This window comes from Ovis aries, chromosome 6, assembly GCF_016772045.2.
Source record: "Ovis aries strain OAR_USU_Benz2616 breed Rambouillet chromosome 6, ARS-UI_Ramb_v3.0, whole genome shotgun sequence".
Classification (NCBI taxonomy): domain Eukaryota; kingdom Metazoa; phylum Chordata; class Mammalia; order Artiodactyla; family Bovidae; genus Ovis; species Ovis aries.
In genome coordinates, this window is record NC_056059.1 from 65336412 (window position 1) to 65355777 (window position 19366).

The following is a 19366-nucleotide window of genomic DNA, read 5'->3' on the forward strand; positions in this document are numbered from 1 at the left end:
GGTGGGAGGAAAAGGGGATGACAGAAGATGAGATGGTTGGATGTCATCACATGATGGACAGGGAGGCCTGGCATGCTGCAGTCCAGGGGGTCGCAAAGAGTCAGACAAGACTGAGCGACTGAAATGAACTGAACTGCCCTGTGTTGTCACTCCAGCAGGTACTCTGGAATCGAGCCCAGCTGGTGCCCTGGCTTGTTTCTAATTTGCCCTGTTTATAACTGGTGCCTTCATTCTTCAGCCCTGTCTCCAGTACCAAACCCAATAAAAATTTCAAGCCTGAAGAATCTATCCAGCTTAGGAAGCATAGTCTCAGATCATGTGACCTATGACCCTGGTATTTACAATGATATAAAGTTAAATTCTATAGACATGATTTGGGATATTGTTCTTGAGAAGTTTTTTATCACTGTTTTTCTCTCTGATCTGACACTTTCAAAGTACCTATACTGATAATCTCTTAATATTGGGCTATATAAGGGTGTGCTACTTCCTATAAGTAAACCCATGTCCAAACTATAGCTATAATTTTCAATGATTACTGTTCTATACTTACTCCCCTTGTGTTAGATATCCATTATATCATCTTGGATTCACTGGAGCTTTCACTGATTTTTACTTTATTCAGGGAATTTCCATAACCCTTGACTGTTATATGTGCTACCAGAGGATAACTGCTGCTGCTGCTGCTGCTTCAGTCGTGTCCGACTCTGCGCGACCCCACTGACGATAGCCCACCAGGCTCCACCATCCCTGGGATTCTCCAGGCAAGAACACTAGAGTGGGCTGCCATCTCCTTCTCCAATGCATGAAAATGAAAAGTGAAAGCGAGGTCGCTCAGTCATGTCCGACCCTTCGCGACCCCATGGGCTGCAGCCCACCAGGCTTCTCCGTCCATGGGATTTTCCAGGCAAGAGTACTGGAGTAGGATGCCATCGCCTTCTCCAAGAGGATAACTGCAGAGGATAACTGCAATTGTTTAATTACCCTGAGATATTTACTCAAAAGAGTGAAAACACATAATCTCTTCAAAACCTGAAAAATTAAGAGGATGAAATACTTTCATTTCAGTCTAATAACCTCTATTAACATTTTGTGCCTTCAGTTTCTATTGTATTTTTTTCTGTTTACATTTAGATAGTTTTAATTAGAGCATGCATAGTTGAATGGCCTCTTTCCAAGTTAGTTTTTTTTTTTTTAATTCTGATTAGTCTGTTACTCACTTTGCACTAAAATTTTCAAAATAAAAATTATGGGACAATCTATTTACTAATTTATTCATTCTTTTAACATGCAATTATTGAATATCCAATGTTTGACAGTGACACCAGGATTGAAGCCATTAACCTAACCTTGAATTAAAATTAAAAAAAAGAAAGATATGTATGATTGTAGAATGATACTGTTCTAGGTCTTATCAATAATCTACAGATACTATTTTATGCAGTCAAGTTTGAAAAAAAAAGAAAACATTTTGCACCAAACCATATTTTATTTCATTTGAAAAAGTAAAATTATTAAACCTATATATTAGCTTTGTTTCTTATCATTACCTTAAGTTGTATATGTAGTTAAGAGGGGAAAAAGACTTGCTTGCTTAATTCTATTCAAGTCTGCTTGTTTTATTACTGTCACAGCCAAAGCAATTCTATTCATTTTATAATAAGTGAATTATAATGTCCCTGCATTGTTTAGTTAGTTTTCTCTGTAAACTGTTTCTTCGTTCCTAGTATAATGTGCTTCTATTTTAATAAACACTATTAAGTATTCTAGTTTTTTTTTATATGTGCTTTAGTATCACCAATTTTAATAGCAATTTCACTTAATTAGCCTTAAAAAAAAAACTATCACTGTCCAAGGTTACAAGTGTGTGATTTGCCCCACTGGAAACTAAATATTTAATACTATGAAACTTTTATGCAAGAATATCATCACAGAAGTCTCTTGATAGCTATTCTTGTCAAAGTATTTCTGGAATACTAATTCAGTCTTGAATTCTACATCTTTTTAATAACCATGTTTTTTCTTTAATGAATTCATTCAAATTGAAGACAAAAGGCTCAAATAAAAAATATACAATGCAGGAAAATTTAGACTTCCACATCCCCAAATGGGTTTACCTAAGCATTAGTAGAGACTGAATATTTTAAGATTCTTTTAAAGAGAAAATTAACATCTTAGTAAAGCATTACTTTATAAAATCTTATATTTGCATAATCTTAAATCAATACACACAGGTATGTAAACTTTTTTATCTTTACAAAAACCAAGTGGTTGTATACAAATTTGTTTGGAGTTAGAAGGAAAACTAAAACACTTCCAAATTTTACCTTCCCTTGCTTTATCTTCATTTTCTTATCAATATAGGCAGCTGTGAAAGTTAATGACAATCACATGAACATCATGTTGAGTAAGAGAAAAACCAATCATGACTGTAATACTATAGGACAAAGTAGACACAGATAATTGTTAGGTATATAACGATGGCTATTCAGGTATAATAAAGGGCTTCCCCATTGGCTCAGCGGTAAAGAATTGCCTGCCGATGCAGGAGGTGCAGGTCCGATTCCTGGGTCAGGAGTATTCCCCTCAAGTAAGACATAGCAACCCACTCCAGTATTCTTGCCTGGGAAAAACCATGGACAGAGGAGCCTGGCGGGCTACAGTCCATGGAGCCACAAAAGAGTGAGACATGACAATGTCTAAACAACACCATTCAAGTATAAAATGTTTAAGACTAGAATAAACGGATAATCTGTTGTAATAATGAATAAACGAAGTTGGGGAGAAAAATCATCAAAGCATTAGAAAATTGTCTTTGCATGGTATTATGCACTGAATGGTGTCCTCCCACAACTTATATGCTGAAGCCCTAACCCCAATACCTTAGGGTATGACTGTTTTGGGAGACAGGGCTTTTAAGGAAATTATTAAGTTAAAATCAGGTTGTAAGGGTAGACCTGAGTCCAATCTGACTGCTGTTCTTATAATAAGGGAAAGTTTGGATATTTGGATGAAATTTGGATGAAAATTTGGATACACAAAGAGCACAAGGGAAGTGGATGCACTGAAGAAAGCCCGTGTGATTCAGCAAAAAGGCGGACATATGCAAACCAAGGAGAGAAGTCTTAGAAAAAGGCAAAGTTGCTGACACCTTGATTTGACTTCTGTCCTTCAGAACTTGAGATGTAAGTGTCTATTGTTAGAGCCATCCAGTCTCTAATACTTTGTTATGGCAGCCTGAGATGGGTGTCCATCAAAGGAAATGAAAATAACACCTGACAGAACCCATTGAAAGGCATCAAGTAGTCTGACTCAGAAATGGGATTATTAGGGTTTGGATCAGTACATTTTCAATCTACTTTAAATAATGTCTATGGGTTGTATTGTAGGTGTTAATTATGTCTTTCTAATGGTAAGAAAAACTATTCATTCTACATGTAAGAGATAAAGCATAGTTACACACTTTTATTAATTTTCAGCTTAAATAACCTTCCCTTGGCATTTTTTTATATTCTCAATATTTCTCTTACACTCTCTTCCCTCTCTACCAAAAACTTCTTATCTCATTCTCTTCTAAGTCAAGTTTCTTAAAATAGTAGTTATAGCGTAAATCAATTTTCTCAAAATAGTAGTTCATAAAATTAACCTGCATTCCCACTTAATCTCCATCACCTTGAAATCAGAACATGATTTCATGTCTGTTCTTGCAGAACCTGTATTTCAGGGTTCTGTGCCAAGAAGTTGGGTACGAGACCAATTATGAGGCTGGAAGAGAGACATATGATTTAGCTCTTATTCTTTTCTATTTTTCATCATTCCTCTGAATTTTATCTGAGAGAATCAGTACCATCTAGCCAATACCAGTAGGCCTAATTTAATTCATCATTGGATTCTCATTTATATAGACAATTGTTTATTAATTCCTTCTTCATCCTCTTTTCTTCCTCAGATAATTTAATATCATCTTATCCTTGCTTCTCTTTCCCTCTGATTTTTCTGAGTATGTCTCTTTTCTGCACTTCTCTTTTTTTCCACCTGTAGTTTATACACATTGGCCTCATTTTACCATCTGATGGTCAGATCTGTGCTGTTCTTAATATGTATCTTCCTTGGATCACTTCTCGAGGCTTCAAGCTATATCTTATACTGCTTGTTCTTCCTCCTTTCTCAATTTATATCTATTTCCAAATCATCTCCAAATCAACTTATTCCCTGAACTTAAAATTCAAGTCATTGCTGGACAGTTCCTCCTGAATGTGCCTTTAGCATTTGAGGGCATATGTGACTATATTCCCAATCTCAAAAGATTACTCTGCTGTCCACAAAGTCATCTCTATACCTTAGAGTCAGCCTACGCACAACCGGAGAATCACTTCACCTTTTCACCCTGAACTCATTCAGAATTAGCTCTCAGAAATTGCTCACATATTCATTCTATTGCTGTGGTATGTACACAATAACTTTATGCAAATAATAATTTTTAATATTCATAACTCACCATATTTATGGGATCAACTGGTCCAATGCTGTTTACATAAACATCAGTTTCAATTACTGTGGGCCTCACTGCAAAATACCAATACAAAGAATGTTCAAAGATACAATCAGAGGTGGTGTTAAATCTTATTTAAATAAGTCTTTACTAATCATTAATACTTTATTATTTTAGTTATAAAACATTTTGCAATATGAAATGAAGAAGCATGATTCATTATATAAACACAACAATCTTTTAAATCAATTATGTAACTAAAAAAGACCATTTTGGCTAAAAATATTCCAGTGTGTAGCCTAAAAATGTTAAAACAGTTCAAACCTTCCATGAAAATTAATAAAGTTAATTCAGTTAAAACTGTTAGATAACTTATTCTGCAACAGTTATAGAATTTAGGATCGGATGGATTTTAGAGCCTAAGTATTGTTATGTAAGCCTGTGCGTGCGCACATGTTCAGTTGCTTCAGTCGTGTCCGATTCTTTGCGACTCTATGCACTGTAGCCTGCCAGGCTCCTCTGTCCATGGTATTCTCCAGGCAAGAGGGAGTGGATTGCCATGCCCTCTTTCGGGCGATCTTCCCAACTCAGGGATCAAACCCATGTCTCCTGCATTGCAGGTGAATTCTTTACTGTTAAGCCACCTGGGAAACCTATTAATCTATTTAGTGCATATCAGTGGTGTGCTAGCAAATGTTACCAAGCTTACTCACAGATGAGTAAAAAAGCCCTGATTTGTATCTTTTGCTGATTTCAATGTTGCAAATACTCCCACAATGACTGATGTAGAGATACCACTGTGAAGTCAATGAGTGCAGAGTGGGGACAATATGTAATTAGTGGCTATTGTGAGCCAGTATAAACCAGTTCCAGCAATACTAGAATTTGAAGCACAGTTATGATGATCAAAGGAAGTGATGAATGTAAAGCATCTACCTCTAGGTCTGATTCTTATCGGGAGCATAATTGGTGTATTTACACCTTCTTCTTCCCTTGTTAACAATATTCCTTTGGATTGTTTACAGTTGGCTCCAAGGAAAGGTGTATTTTCATCTAATTCTCAGAGTATACTATATAGCCACCACTGTGAACTTCATCTGTTGTGTTTTGTATGCAGCCATTTGTGCTTTCTGAGTTAGTCTTTAAATGTCTACAGTCTTATATTCTATCAAAATGTGTAGCACAGGTCAGCCTTTTAAACATTTACTGAATTATATGGTTAACTAATACCCTCTATAGTGAATATTTTTTGATTACTAAATAGTGATTGTGATTTAGGCTTTCTGCCTTTGTCAGGTATTTTTGGCTTCCTATAATGAGATTTACCATAGTAATGATAATTTATACTCATAAGATTTTTTTGTTTACTATGAAAAACATTTTCACATAGTTTCTTTTTATTCCCTACTCCCCCAAAGATTCACTTATTTATTCCACACATACTTGTTGAAGAATACATGTAAAGGTTTCATAAGTAGACAAGAAGGGAACAAACGTTGTGAGAAAAAATCTATAATAGATCTCAAAGAGATTTACATAGAGATAATGCAAATTAAAGTAGAAAAACCACCTTGTACATTAAAAGTTTCTAAAGTAAGCATGTTTCTAGTAATATTTATTCAGTCATCCTTTCTGGATAACTTTATGTGATTTCCCTTTCCAGCCCAGTGTTTATCATTCTTACAATGCAAACACTATATTAGACCTGGCAGGATGAATCTTCTCCTTTAATATGTAGCTGGGTCTGCCTGTCTGATTCCCTAGCCTGTCCCAAATCTCTCTGTCTTGGTAACCTACTCTGGCAGAGCCTCCAGGCTGGTAAGCTTCCATGGAAAAGGCCTTTTGAGAAACAGTGCTTATATTATTTTAAAACCATATTTATTTTTAATCTTTGAAATTATAAATAGTCTCAGTATGCAAAACTATAGGTTTCTGTACTTGAGTGCTCAGTTGCTCAGTCCCATTCTTTACATCTGACTCTGTGACACCATGGACTGTAGCCTGCCAGGCTCCTCTGTCCATGGGATTTTCCATGCAAGAATACTGTAGGGGGTTGCAATTTCCTCCTCCAGGTGTAGGCTTCTAGATTTACACAATACATGACAATGTAATTGGATCTACTAACCAACAATTAGATTTCTTAAATAAAAGTAGGTCTTGTAAAGTAGAGAAGGTTTTATAGCTTAAACTGATGACTTCTAAATAAGTTCTTTCAATCAGCTGCCATTTATTTTTGACCAGCTATGAGTTGTAACCAATAAATATCATGTTATTAAGCTAATTATAACTATATTCAGAGTGGTTTTTATGCAAGCCAATTAATAACAAGACAATAGGTTTATTAGTTTCATTTGCAAGTACATTTTTTACTAGTTATAAGCAATTAAGTGCAGTGTACCTGTCTTATTTGATTAGATTTTTGGTTCATCTGATAAACCAACAAACACTGAATAACTACTCTTTACTGCATGATACTTGGAGTTGAACATAGTCTATACCAAGAACTAAATGATTCTTGAGGACATTATTGGGCTTCCCTGATAGCTCAGTTGTAAAGATTCCACCTGCAGTGCAGAAGACCTAGATTCAATTTCTGGGTTGGGAAGATTCCCTAGAGAAGGGAAAGGCTACCCACTCCAGTATTCTGGCCTGGAGAATTCCATTGACTGCATAGTCCATGGGCTCACAAAGAGTCAGACACGACTGAGCAACTTTCACTTTCACTTTCAATAATTAAAAATGTGAGCATCTTTTCATCTGCCTGTTGACCAGCTATATGTATTCTCTGGAAAAATGTCTATATACATCTTCTGTCTATTTTTGGATTGGGTTACTTGTTTTTTTAAATATCGAGTTGTAGATACTATTTATATATTTTGTATGTTAACTCCCCATTGGTCACATCATTACCCGTATTTTCTCCTATACCATAGGTTATCTTTTTGTTTTGTCAGTGATTTCCTTTGCTGTGCAGAAGCTGTTAAATTTAATTAGGTACCAATTGTTTATATTTTGCTTTTATTTATTTTTCCTCAGAAAAATATTGCTCAAGAAAATATTGCTGCAATTTATGTTAGAGAATGTTTTGCCTATGTTCTCTTCTAGGAGTTTTATGTTGTCATGTTTTTTATTTAGGTCTTTAAGCCATTTTGAGTTTATTTTTGTGTATGGTATGAGGGAGTGTTCTATTTCACTGATTTATAAGTAGTTGTCGAGCTTTTCCAATACCAGTTTTTGAATAGACTTAAGTCACTTATTATATATACTCTGAGATGAAAAGATAAAAAGCTACTTTGCACTGTACAATCTGTTGTTGCTGTTCAGTTGTTAAGTCCTGTCTGCCTCTTTGGGACCCCATGAACTGCACTTTCCTGTCCTTCACTGTCTCCCAAAGTTTGCTCAAACTCATGCCCACTGAGTCATTCAACCTTCTCACCCTCTGTCACCTCTCCTCCTGCCTTCAATCCTTCCCAGCCTCAGGGTCTTTTCCAGTGAGTCAGCTCTTCATATCAGGTGACCAAAGTATCAGAGCTTCAGCTTCAACATCAATCCTTCCAATGAATATTCAGTGTTGATTTCCTTTAGGATTGACTGGTTAAATCTCCTTACTGTCCAAGGAACTCTCAAGAGTCTTCTCGAATGCCACACTTTGAAAGCACCAGTTCTGTGCTCAGCCTTCTTTTGGCCCAGCATCCATACATGACTACTGGAAAAACCATAACTTTAACTATATGGACCACTGTCATCAAAATGATATCTCTGCTTTTTAATATGCTGTCTAGGTTGTCATAGGTTTCCTTTCAAGAGCAAGTGTCTTTTAATTTCATGGCTGCAGTCACCATCCAAAGGAATTTTGGAGCCTGAGAAGAGAAAATCTGTCACTATTTCTACATTTTCCCCATCAATTTGGCATGAAGGTATGGGATGGGATGTCAGGATCTTAGTTTTTTTGAATACTGAGTTTTAAGCCAGCTTTTTCACTCTCTTTTTCACCTCCATCAAGAGGCTCTATATTTAAATAAAAATTAATTAAATAAACTTGAATTTAAATGTACTTGCTTAGCCATACTAACATATTTCAATACTCAGTAGTCAATAACCATTTTCAAATATCCAATACTCATAAATATAAGGCTATTATTAATATATATGACATATAATTAATACATATAAACTTAATTATTGAGAGTGTCTTATTAGAGAAAAAAGACTGATCTCTCATTCTGAATAAATGTCTCTTTTAGGCAGAAGGCTGAGCAACTTACCCCTGGGCTTATACCTAAACAGGGGTAAAGAAAAAGAGTGGTAAGATTTAAAGAAAGAGAAGCAGTAGAGTCTTTACACACTCACACTAACACTCACACTCACACTCAGTTCCATTCAGTTGCTTAGTCATGTCTGACTCTTTGCAACCACAGGGACTGCAGCACTCCAGACTTCCCTGTCCATAACCAACTCTTGGAGCTTGCCAAAACTCATGTCCACTGAGACAGTGATACCATTCAACCATCTCATCTTCTGTCATCCCCTTCTCCTCCTGCTTTCAGTCTTTCTGAGCATCAGGGTCTTTACAAATGAGTCAGCTCTTCGAATCAGGAGGCCAAAATATTGGAGTTTCAGCTTCAGCATCAGTCCTTCCAATGAATATTCATGACTGATTTCCTTTAGGATTGACTGGTTTGATCTCCTTGCCAACTGAGGGACTCTCAACAGTCTTTTCCAACACCACAGTTCAAATAAATCAATTCTTCAGGGCTTAGCTTTCTTTATACTCCAACTCTCACATCCATACATGACTACTGGAAAAAACAGTCTTGGCTAGATGAACCCTGATTGGCAAAGTAATGTCTCTACTTTTTAATATGCTGTATAGGTTGGTCATAACTTTCCTTCCAAGGAGCAAGCATCTTTTAATTTCATGGCTGCAATCCCCATCTGTAGTGATTCTGAAGCCCCCCAAAATAAACTGTTACTGTTTCCATTGTTTCTCCATCTATTTGCCATGAAGTGATGGGATCAGATGCCATGATCTTAGTTTTCTGAATGTTGCACTTTAAGCCAACTTTTTCACTCTCCTCTTTCATTTTCATCCAGAGGCTCTTTAGTTGTTCTTCACTTTCTGCCTGGAGAAGGCAATAGCAACCCACTCCAGTATTCTTGCCTGGAAAATCCATGGACGGAGGAGCCTGATAGGCTGCAGTCCATGGGATCATGAAGAGTGGAACACGACCAAGACAACTTCACTTTCACTTTTCACTTTCATGCACTGGAAAAGGAAATTGCAACCCTCTCCAGTGTTCTTCCCTGGAGAATCCCAGGGACGGGGGAGCCAGATGGGCTGTCATCTATGGGGTTGCACAGAGTCGGACATGACTGAAGCGACTTAGCAGCAGCAGCAGCAGCAGCACTTTCTGCCATAAGGGTGGTGTCATCTGCATATCTGAGGTTACTGATATTTCTCTGAGCAATCTTGATTCCAGCTTGTGCTTCATCAAGCTCAGTGTTTCTCATGATGTACACTGAATATATGATAAATAAGCAGGGTGACAATATACAGCCTTGATGTACTCCTTTCCTGATTTGGAACCAGTCTGTTGTTCCATGTCCAGTTCTAACTGTTGCTTCCTTACCTGCATACAGATTTCTCAGAAGGAATGTCAGGCGGTCTGATATTCCCATCTCTTTAAGATTTTTCAACAGTTTTCTGTGATCCACACAGTCACAGGCTTTGGCATAGTCAATAAAGCAGAAACAGATATTTTTCTAGAACTCCCTTGATTTTTCCATGATCCAGTGGATGTAGACAATTTGATCTCTGGTTCCTCTGCCTTTTCTAAATGCAGCTTGAAATTCACAGTTCATGTACTCTTGAAGCCTGGCTTGGAGAATTTTGAGCATTACTTTACTAGCATGTGACATGAATGCAATTGTGCAGTAGTTTGAACATTCTTTGGCATTACCTTTCTTTGGGATTGGAATGAAAACTGACCTTTTCCAGTCCTGAGGCCACTGCTGAGTTTTCCAAATTTGTTGGCATATTGAGTGCAGCACTTTCACAGCATCATCTTTTAGGATTTGAAATAGCTCAACTGGAATTCCATCACCTCCACTAGCCTTGTTCGTAGTGACTCTTCCTATGGCCCACTTGACCTCACATTCCAGGATGTCTGGCTCGAGATGAGTGATCACACCATCATGATTATCTGGGTCAAGAAGATCTTTTTTGTACAGTTCTTCTGTGTATTCTTGCCACCTCTTCTTAATATCTTCTGCTTCTGTTAGGTCCAGACCATTTCTGTCCTTTATTGAGCCTATCTTTGCATGAAATGTTCTCTTGGTAGCTCTAATTTTCTTGAAGAGATCTCTAGTCTTTCCCATTCTGTTGTTTTCCTCTATTTCTTTGCATTGATCACTGAGGAGGGCTTTCTTATCTCTCCTTGCTATTCTTTGGAACTCTGCTTTCAAATGGGCAGATCTTTCCTTTTCTCCTTTGCCTTCACTTCTCTCCTTTTCTCAGCTATTTTCAAGGCCTCCTCAGACAACCATTTTGCCTTTTTGTATTTCCTTTTCTCGGGGATGGTCTTGATCACTGCCTCCTGTACAATGTCACAAACCTCCATTCATAGTTCTTCAGGAATTCTGTCTATCAGATCTAATCCCTTGAATCTGTTTGTCATTTCCACTGTATAATCATAAGGGATTTGGTTTAGGTCATACCTGATTGGTCTAGTGGTTTTCCCTACTTTTTCAATATAAGTCTGAATTTTGCAGTAACAAATTTGTGATCAGGGCCACAGTTTGCTCCTGGTCCTGTTTTTGCAATTTAAAATGCCTATGAACAAGAGCAAAAGCATTCCTCTACTCCTACCTATAAAATAGTCATTATGTATATGTTTGCTTCTCAACTTAAAAATGCAGATATGAGTTCTATGCTATTTTTGATCACTCTTCCCCTTGGTATAGTTGTTCTGTCACTGTACAGCAATAGTGTCTAAACAAAATACAGTGGCTTAGAACTTGTACCTCTCCCACAGGGAATTAAATCAGACAATCCACAATCAACTTTCCCTCAAGGCATGTATTAATTCCTAAATTGTGTGTGTGTGCACATGTGATGCTGAGGAAACAAATATAAAACAGCTTCTGAACTCTAAGTTACTATGTAGAGATCTCAGCTATTTAGAGAAGTCTAGGGCCACCAAGGAGAGGGAATCCTAGTACAACCCTCAGGCTATAAGTTGAGAAATTTCAAATGACTGTGCTCTAGGAGAAATAAAAGTTTTATAAAATGAAATACACCAATCTTGGCCAAATGAAGTTTGGCCAAACTCAGCCTGACTACACAAGAAAAATTGCATCAACTTTGCAGGAAATTACATCATCTAGAATATCTATTGTTTTTAATATGACTTAGTGGCATTCAATAAAATATTAACACACATTTCATGAAACAGAAGCAAATCACCTTTAACCAAGACATAAAATTTAAGTAATCAAGTTATTGTGATTATCAGAGATTTTAATATAACTATGAGAAAATAGATGAGATGATGTCAAATTTGATTAAATGCCTAAAGTTGATTTAAAAGTTATTAATGTTTAAAAGTGATTTTCAATAGAAATAATTGAAGAAAATGAAGTAATATGTATAAATTTTGAAAAGGCAATAATAACCATTCTGGGGTTTTGCATACATTGAAAATATGATTCAAAACTGAAGGCCACACAAAAGTATTTTCACATAAAAACGGAAATAAATTTTTGCCAGGAGACTTACACCAAAAGAAATAGTATAGGGCATATATTTCTAAATGGAAATACAGTACTGAAAAGAAGAATATCAGAAAGAGTAATTTCTATTTTAGAGTTAATTGTTGTTCAACATTTAAAAACAATAGTTTCTTTTAGTATTTTAAAATATAGAATGAAAATATGTGAATGTAATAGCAAAAAAAAATAAGGACTACAGTTTATGTAGTAAATGGCTTGTGAGGTCCTTAAATCATGCTAAAGTTACTAATGTATGAGTAAATCTAATAAAGAAGGCATATTTTAATCACTAAAATTGATAAGCAATTGTACATATAGTAAGATAATATAAAAAGAAAATAGAATTATAACTAGATGATGAATTCAAAAGAGGGAATGAACTGAGGGAAAATAAAATCTGGATAAAATTGATCGTACAGCAAAAAAAAAAAAAAAAAAATAGAGAGCCAATATATTGGAAACCATGCAACCCCTCACTCACCACCAACCAAATATACACCACCCACAACAACCAATTCATTCAAAGTTGAGGTTTTTGCTCTACAGACAAAAGAAATACTGATAAACTAGTAATATACAAGACACTCAAGAACAGCAAAAAGAAATAGGAAAACAGCAAGGAAAGGATCCATACCAAAATGCTGAATAAGAAACCAAGATCCAATGCAAATTAACTGTGGAAAAATCCCCTCAATTCACATAAGCAGGGGAAAAAAAAAAAAAAAAAAAAACCCTGATTAAGAAAAAAACAAAAAACAGGTACACAAAGTCAAGAAATCACTTGGGGATAAGAAAAACTTCCTTGTCTCAGAAATTCAGAAACTAAAAATGTGCCATTCCCCCAACACAAACATGTACATAGGAAGAGATGAACAAGAAATTTAGTGAACTTATGAAAGAAATGGAAGATAATATTATAAGATAGAAAAATAAATAAATAAACTAAAAATAATGAATAAAAACAAGGAAAATATCAAGAGAATATAAATGAGTTAGAATTCAAAGAGAATGAAAGAAAATAGAAAGCTATGATGAACACACGTGTAATTGTAGTTTAAAAAGAAAACCAAAACAGTTAAAGAAAACCAATATTCAACACTGTAATACAATAAATAAATAAATCTATCCACAGATGAAAGAAAACCTGAAATTGCATTTTAAAAAGACATTGATTACCCAGAAAAAATGTTACCGAAAATGAACAACTCTAAGATACATCTTAACAAAAGCATCCAGCTGAACGACAAAGAAAAATCCATAAAGTCCTCTAGCTTTCATAAAACAGAGATTGAATCGATAACCAGGGCAAGAAAATTGTATTGGCATCAGATTTTCTCAAAAATGACACTACAATTCAACATCAAAAAAAAAAAAACACCTAATTAAAAACAGGCAGAGAACCTGAATAGACGTTTTTGCAAAGAAGACACACAGACATATGAAAAAATGTCCAGCATCACTAATATCAAGGAAATATAAATCAAAATCACATTGAGTTATCACCTCATGTCTGCAAGGACTTTATCAAAACGACAAGAAATAACAAGTGCTGGCATGGGTGTAGAGAAAAAGAAGCCCTAGTTATTGTTGTAAGTGTGTGTGCTCAGTCACTCAGTCATGTCTAACTCTGTGGTCCCATGGACTGTAACCCACCAGGCTCCTCTGTCCATGGAATTTCCAGGCAAGAATACTGGAGCGAGTTGCCATTTCCTCCCCCAGGGGATGTTCCCGACCCAGACTTTGAACCCATGTCTCTTGTGTCTCTAGCATTGGTGATGGGTTCTTTACCACTAACACCATCTGGGAAGCCCAGGGAACTATTTGTAGGAATGTAAATTGGTAGAGCCACTTTACAGGAAAATAGTCTGGAGGGTCTTTAAAAAATTAAAGATAGTTATTCTGCCCATTTTTTAATTGGGTTGTTCATTTTTGATACTGAGTTGTATGAGATGGTTATATGTTGGATACTAAACCCTTATCAGTCAGATCATTTGCAAATTTTTTTTCCCATTTAGTAGTTTTTCATTTCCTTTGCTGTGCAGAAGTTTTAAGTTTAATTAGGCCATATATGTTTAGTTTTTCTTTTATTTCCTTTGTTTTAGGAGACATCTGAAAAATATTGCTATGATTTATGTCAAAGACTAATATACTTGTGTTTTCCTCTAGGAGTTTTATAGTTTCCCATCTTACATTTAGGCCTTTAATCCATTTGGAGATGTTCAATATCACTAGCCATGTTGCCATTTGCAGCAATACGGGTAGATTTTGAGGGTATTACGCTAAGTGAAATAAGTCAAAGTAAAACAAAGTAAATTTAATCTCATATGTGTAATCTAAAAAACAAATAAACAACCCCTCCCCCCTGCCAAATGCAGACTAATAGATACAGAAAACAGTTAATTGACAGAAAGGAGAGGTGGGGTAGGGACAAAATAGGTGAAAGGGATTAACACGTACAAACCTATAGTTATAGAATGAATTATTCATGGGTATATAATATAAAGTATAAAGAATATGATCAAAAATAGTTTTACATTTTATGGGACCAGACAATTACTAAATGTATCATGGTGACTATTTCATAATGTAAAGAAATGCCAACCACAAAGTAGTACACTTGACACAATATTGTACCTCAGCTATATGTTTTTTAAAAGAAACACACAAAGCACATCAACTCTGAAATAGTCTAATAAAAGAAAACTCAATGAAAGAAAGCCTGAACTAAGAATATCATATGCAGCCAATGTGTCCTTCAAACACTGGGTCAATGAAAGAGTTTTCAATATAGAAAAACTTCTCAAAAAATATACTAGATTGGAGAGAACCGGGAAAATAGCAAGAAAAAAAAAATGCTAATGGTGAGCCTTTTAACACATATCACAGCAGATCAAATACTAAAACAAAGATTAAGACAAGGATGTGAGACTATTTACAATTGTTATATGTTGTTGTAAAGCAGAAAATATGTTAACTAAAAATAATAAAGCATTGGAGAGGAATAATTAAAACCTAGAAAAAGCTTGCTGTTTCATGGATAATAGGTGGGCGTTAAATTAAACCAAAATCATCTGATAATAGAAAGATCAAAGACTTTGAAAAAGGGGACTAAGTCCATTATGAAAGTTAAAACTATAAAGGTAAAGTAGAACAAAAATATAAAGCTTTGAAAATACTAAAATATAAACATTATCAATTAAAGTGCAAATAATCCAATCTCATATAGAAAGACAGTAACTATGACTAAAATGTTATGAAGGAATTGAGAGCAAACCTATCAGTCATATTGACAAATATAATGGAATCAAATGATCTGTTACAAGAAAAAAAAAAAAAGACAAATTGTCTTTATCTTGGACTACAGAACAAGACCTAATGACATGGTGCATACAAGCGATATAGCTAAAACAAAGTGATCAACAGAAGCAAAATTAATGCGGACAAAAAGATACAGGCAAGTGGAAACAGTAAGAATACTAGGATTAACAATATCTTGATATCAGATGAAGGAAAATGAAAGTCAAAAAGCCTTGTGATCTTCTGTGCTCAGTCATGTCTGACTCTTTGTGATCCCATGGACTGTAGCCCATCAGGCTCCTCTGTCCATGGGGTTTTCCAGGCAAGAATACTGGAACAGGTTGCCATTTCCTTCTCCAGGGAATCTACCCAACCCAGGCACTGAACTCATATCTCTTGTGTCCTGTCGCAGTGGCAGGCAGTTTTTATTCTTTACCAGTGAGCCACCAGGGAACCCCAAAAAAACCTTATAGGTGACAAATAACTTCTCTTTTTAATATTTAAATCCACAAGTCAGTATGAAGCTATAACACAAATATTTCTACACTAAATAAAATGTAGCCACCTTTGCTTCTCTGATGGCTCAGCAGTAAAAGAATCTGCCTGCAATTCAGGAGATGCAGGTTCAATCCCTGGGTCTGGAAAGGACCCTGGAAAAGGAAATGGCAACACTTCCCAGTATTCTTGCCTGCGAAATCCCATGGACAGAATCCTGGTGGGTGACAGTCCATGAAATCACAAAAGAGTCAGACACAATGACTAAACAACATTCATGAGGTAAAATATACAGGGAAGAAAAAAAAAAAAAAAGGAAACAGACAGTAACACACCAAAACTTAAAGAGGGAAAATAAATCATTAAATTTTAAGCTCGAAAAACACAAAACAAAATAAAATACAAAATAAAATAAACAAAATAAAATGAAGGTTATAATAAAGACAGAGTAGGAATAATGAGATAATTCATAGAAAACCACTAGAACTCATTTGCTATTATAATAAATGGAAATCCTGAAAAAATCCACTACTCATAATTTTCTTGATTAGAAAAAATGGGGTAATAGTACAAAATATAAAGTAGGAAATAACAAATGGGAACTAAACATTGAAGCAGAGAAAAAAATGATCAAAAGATGAACTATTTCCAAATAGCACAAGACTTGGATGAATTTATAATGGAATTCTACCAAATTTCCAAGAGTCAGACAATGCTAACACCTGGACAAAGAAAGTGTTAGACCTTTGTTGAGCATCTTTTCACATGCTTCTTGGCCATCTGTATGTCTTCCTTGGAGAAATGTCTATTTAGATCTGCCATTTTTTTTTAATTGGGTTGTTTGCTTGTTTTATATTGAGCTGCATGAGGTGTTCATATATTTTGGAAATTAATCCCTTGTTAGTAAATCCATTTGCAAATATATTCTCCAACATCTCTGACGGATGTTTTTTCATTTTGTTTATGGTTTCTTTTGCTGTGCCAAAGTTTTTAAGTTTAATTAGTTCCCATTCAACATCATTGTTTACTAGAGAAATACAAATCAAAACTACAATGAGGTATCATCTCACCCCAGTCAGAATGGCCATCATCAAAAAATCCACAAACAATAAGTGCTGGGGAGGGTGTGGAAACAAGGGCATATACACTGTTGGTGGGAATATAAATTGATACAGCCACTGCAGAGAACAGCATGGAAGCTCCTTTAAAAACTCAGAGGGTAACAGGCAGGAAGGCCAGGGGTCTCCAAAGGGAGGAAATAGGCTGCAAGTGTCAGATACTTTTATCTCTCTTAAGCAACAGGAGGAAACAAACTAGTGATATATCTTTCCTTCTCTATACAAATTTAAAAAGAGGTTTCTCTTAAAATACTGTGTTGCCATAATGACACCTGGTTTCACCTGAAGTTAACTATTCTCAAACCTTGAGTTCACCAATGCATTTTTCTTATGGAAATGTTTGTCTTAAGCTATGTTAATGTACTATGCATTTACCCCAAACTCTGTCTTCAAGTCAGTTCCACCTAATGGCTCAGAACCTACTTGACAAACCCGTATATTATACTCGGATATTGTTCCCCTAATCTATGTAAACGAAACTATTTGTATGGTAACCTGCCCTTCTACAAGATTCAAGTCAATCGTTTCATGGCCTGAGATGAATCATCTGGTGCCAAGATTATCCCAAAATGCATCTTATGGATGAGGGGCCTCGTGCCATTCTGAGTTTTAAGACATTTCTTTCTTTCATTAACAGACTGCTAGGAGTAAGTGATGGCACCCCACTTCAGTACTCTTGCCTGGAAAATCCCATGGATGGAGGAGCCTGATGGGCTGCAGTCCATGGGGTCACAAAGAGTGGGACAGAACTGAGCGACTTCACTTTCACTTTTCACTTTCATGCATTGGAGAAGGAAATGCCAACCCACTCCAGTGTTCTTGTCTGGAGAATCCCAGGGACGGGGGAGCCTGGTGGGCTGCCGTCTATGGGGTCGCACAGAGTCGGACATGACTGAAGCGACTTAGCAGCAGCAGCAGCAGTGACTATATAACATCCAGCTGAAGACTAGCAGGAGGGTACTCTTTCTGCCCCCTTCTGATGTCTATGTCAGAAGCTTTCTCTATCTTCTTTATACTTAAATAAAACTTTATTACACAAAAGCTCTGAGCGATCATGCCTCATCTCTGGCCCCAGATTGAATTCTTCTCCTCCAGAGGCCAAGAATCCTGGAGTCTTTTTGTTCAGCAACAACCTTTCAAAACTAAAACAGAGCTACCACATGATCCAGCAATCCCACTCCTGGGTACATATCTGGAGAAAAGCGTGATTTGAAAAGATTCATGTAGCCCAATGTTCTTTTTATTTCTTGTTTAGTTGCCAGCTCATGTCTGACTCTTTTGTAACCCCATGGACTGTAGCCTGCCAGGCTCCTCTGTCTGTGGGATTTTCTGGGCAAGAATAACTGGAGTGGGTTGTCATTTCCTTCTCCAGGGGATCTTCCCAAACTAGGGATTGAACCTGCATCTCCTACATGCATTTCCTGCATTGCAGATGGATTCTTGTAATACTAAGCCACCAGGGAAACCCAACCCCAATGTTTAGTGCAGCACTATTTACACAGCTACTACAAGGAAGCAGCCTAAATGCCCATCAACGGAGGAATGGATAAAGAAGATATGGTACATATATACAATAGAATATTTCTCAGCCATAAAAAATAAATAAATAAAGCCATTTGCAGCAACATGGATGAATCTAAAGATTCTTATACTGAGTGAAGTAAGTCTGACAGAAGGAAATAAAGATTATATGATATCACTTATATATGGAATCTAAAAACAAATGAACCTATTCACAAATAGAATAGAGTCACAGATGTAGACAACAAACTGATGGTTCCCAAGGGGGAAACAGGTGGAAGGGATAAATTGGAAAAAAATTGAAATTCACATATATATATACTACTATCTATAAAATAGAAAACTAATAATCTAATAAATAGCACAGAGAACTGGACTCAATATTCTGCAATGACCTATATGGAAAGAGATCTAAAAAAGCATGGATATATATATACATCTAACTGACACACTTTGCACTGACACACTTTGTACACACTTTGTACAGCAGAAATTAACACAACATTGTAAATTAACTATACTCAAAACTTAATTTTAAAAAGTGCTAGACCTTTGAGAATGAAGGAAAATACCCTTTCATGAAACAAATATAAAAGGATAACAAAACATATGAAAATGTTACTCAAAAATAAAATGGAAGATGAATATCACTTATAAATACCAATGCAAAATA

At 35.9% G+C, this 19366-nt stretch overlaps 1 protein-coding gene across 1 annotated transcript in view; it reads right to left on the reverse strand.

Annotated features, from left to right (window-relative positions):
- GABRG1 (gamma-aminobutyric acid type A receptor subunit gamma1) overlaps positions 1-19366 on the reverse strand; it is a 90272-nt gene that overhangs the window by 38877 nt on the left and 32029 nt on the right. Inside the window, exon 3 of the mRNA XM_004009804.6 lies at positions 4499-4566. Coding sequence (XP_004009853.1) covers positions 4499-4566 — 68 coding nt within the window. The remainder of the gene's footprint in view (positions 1-4498; positions 4567-19366) is intronic.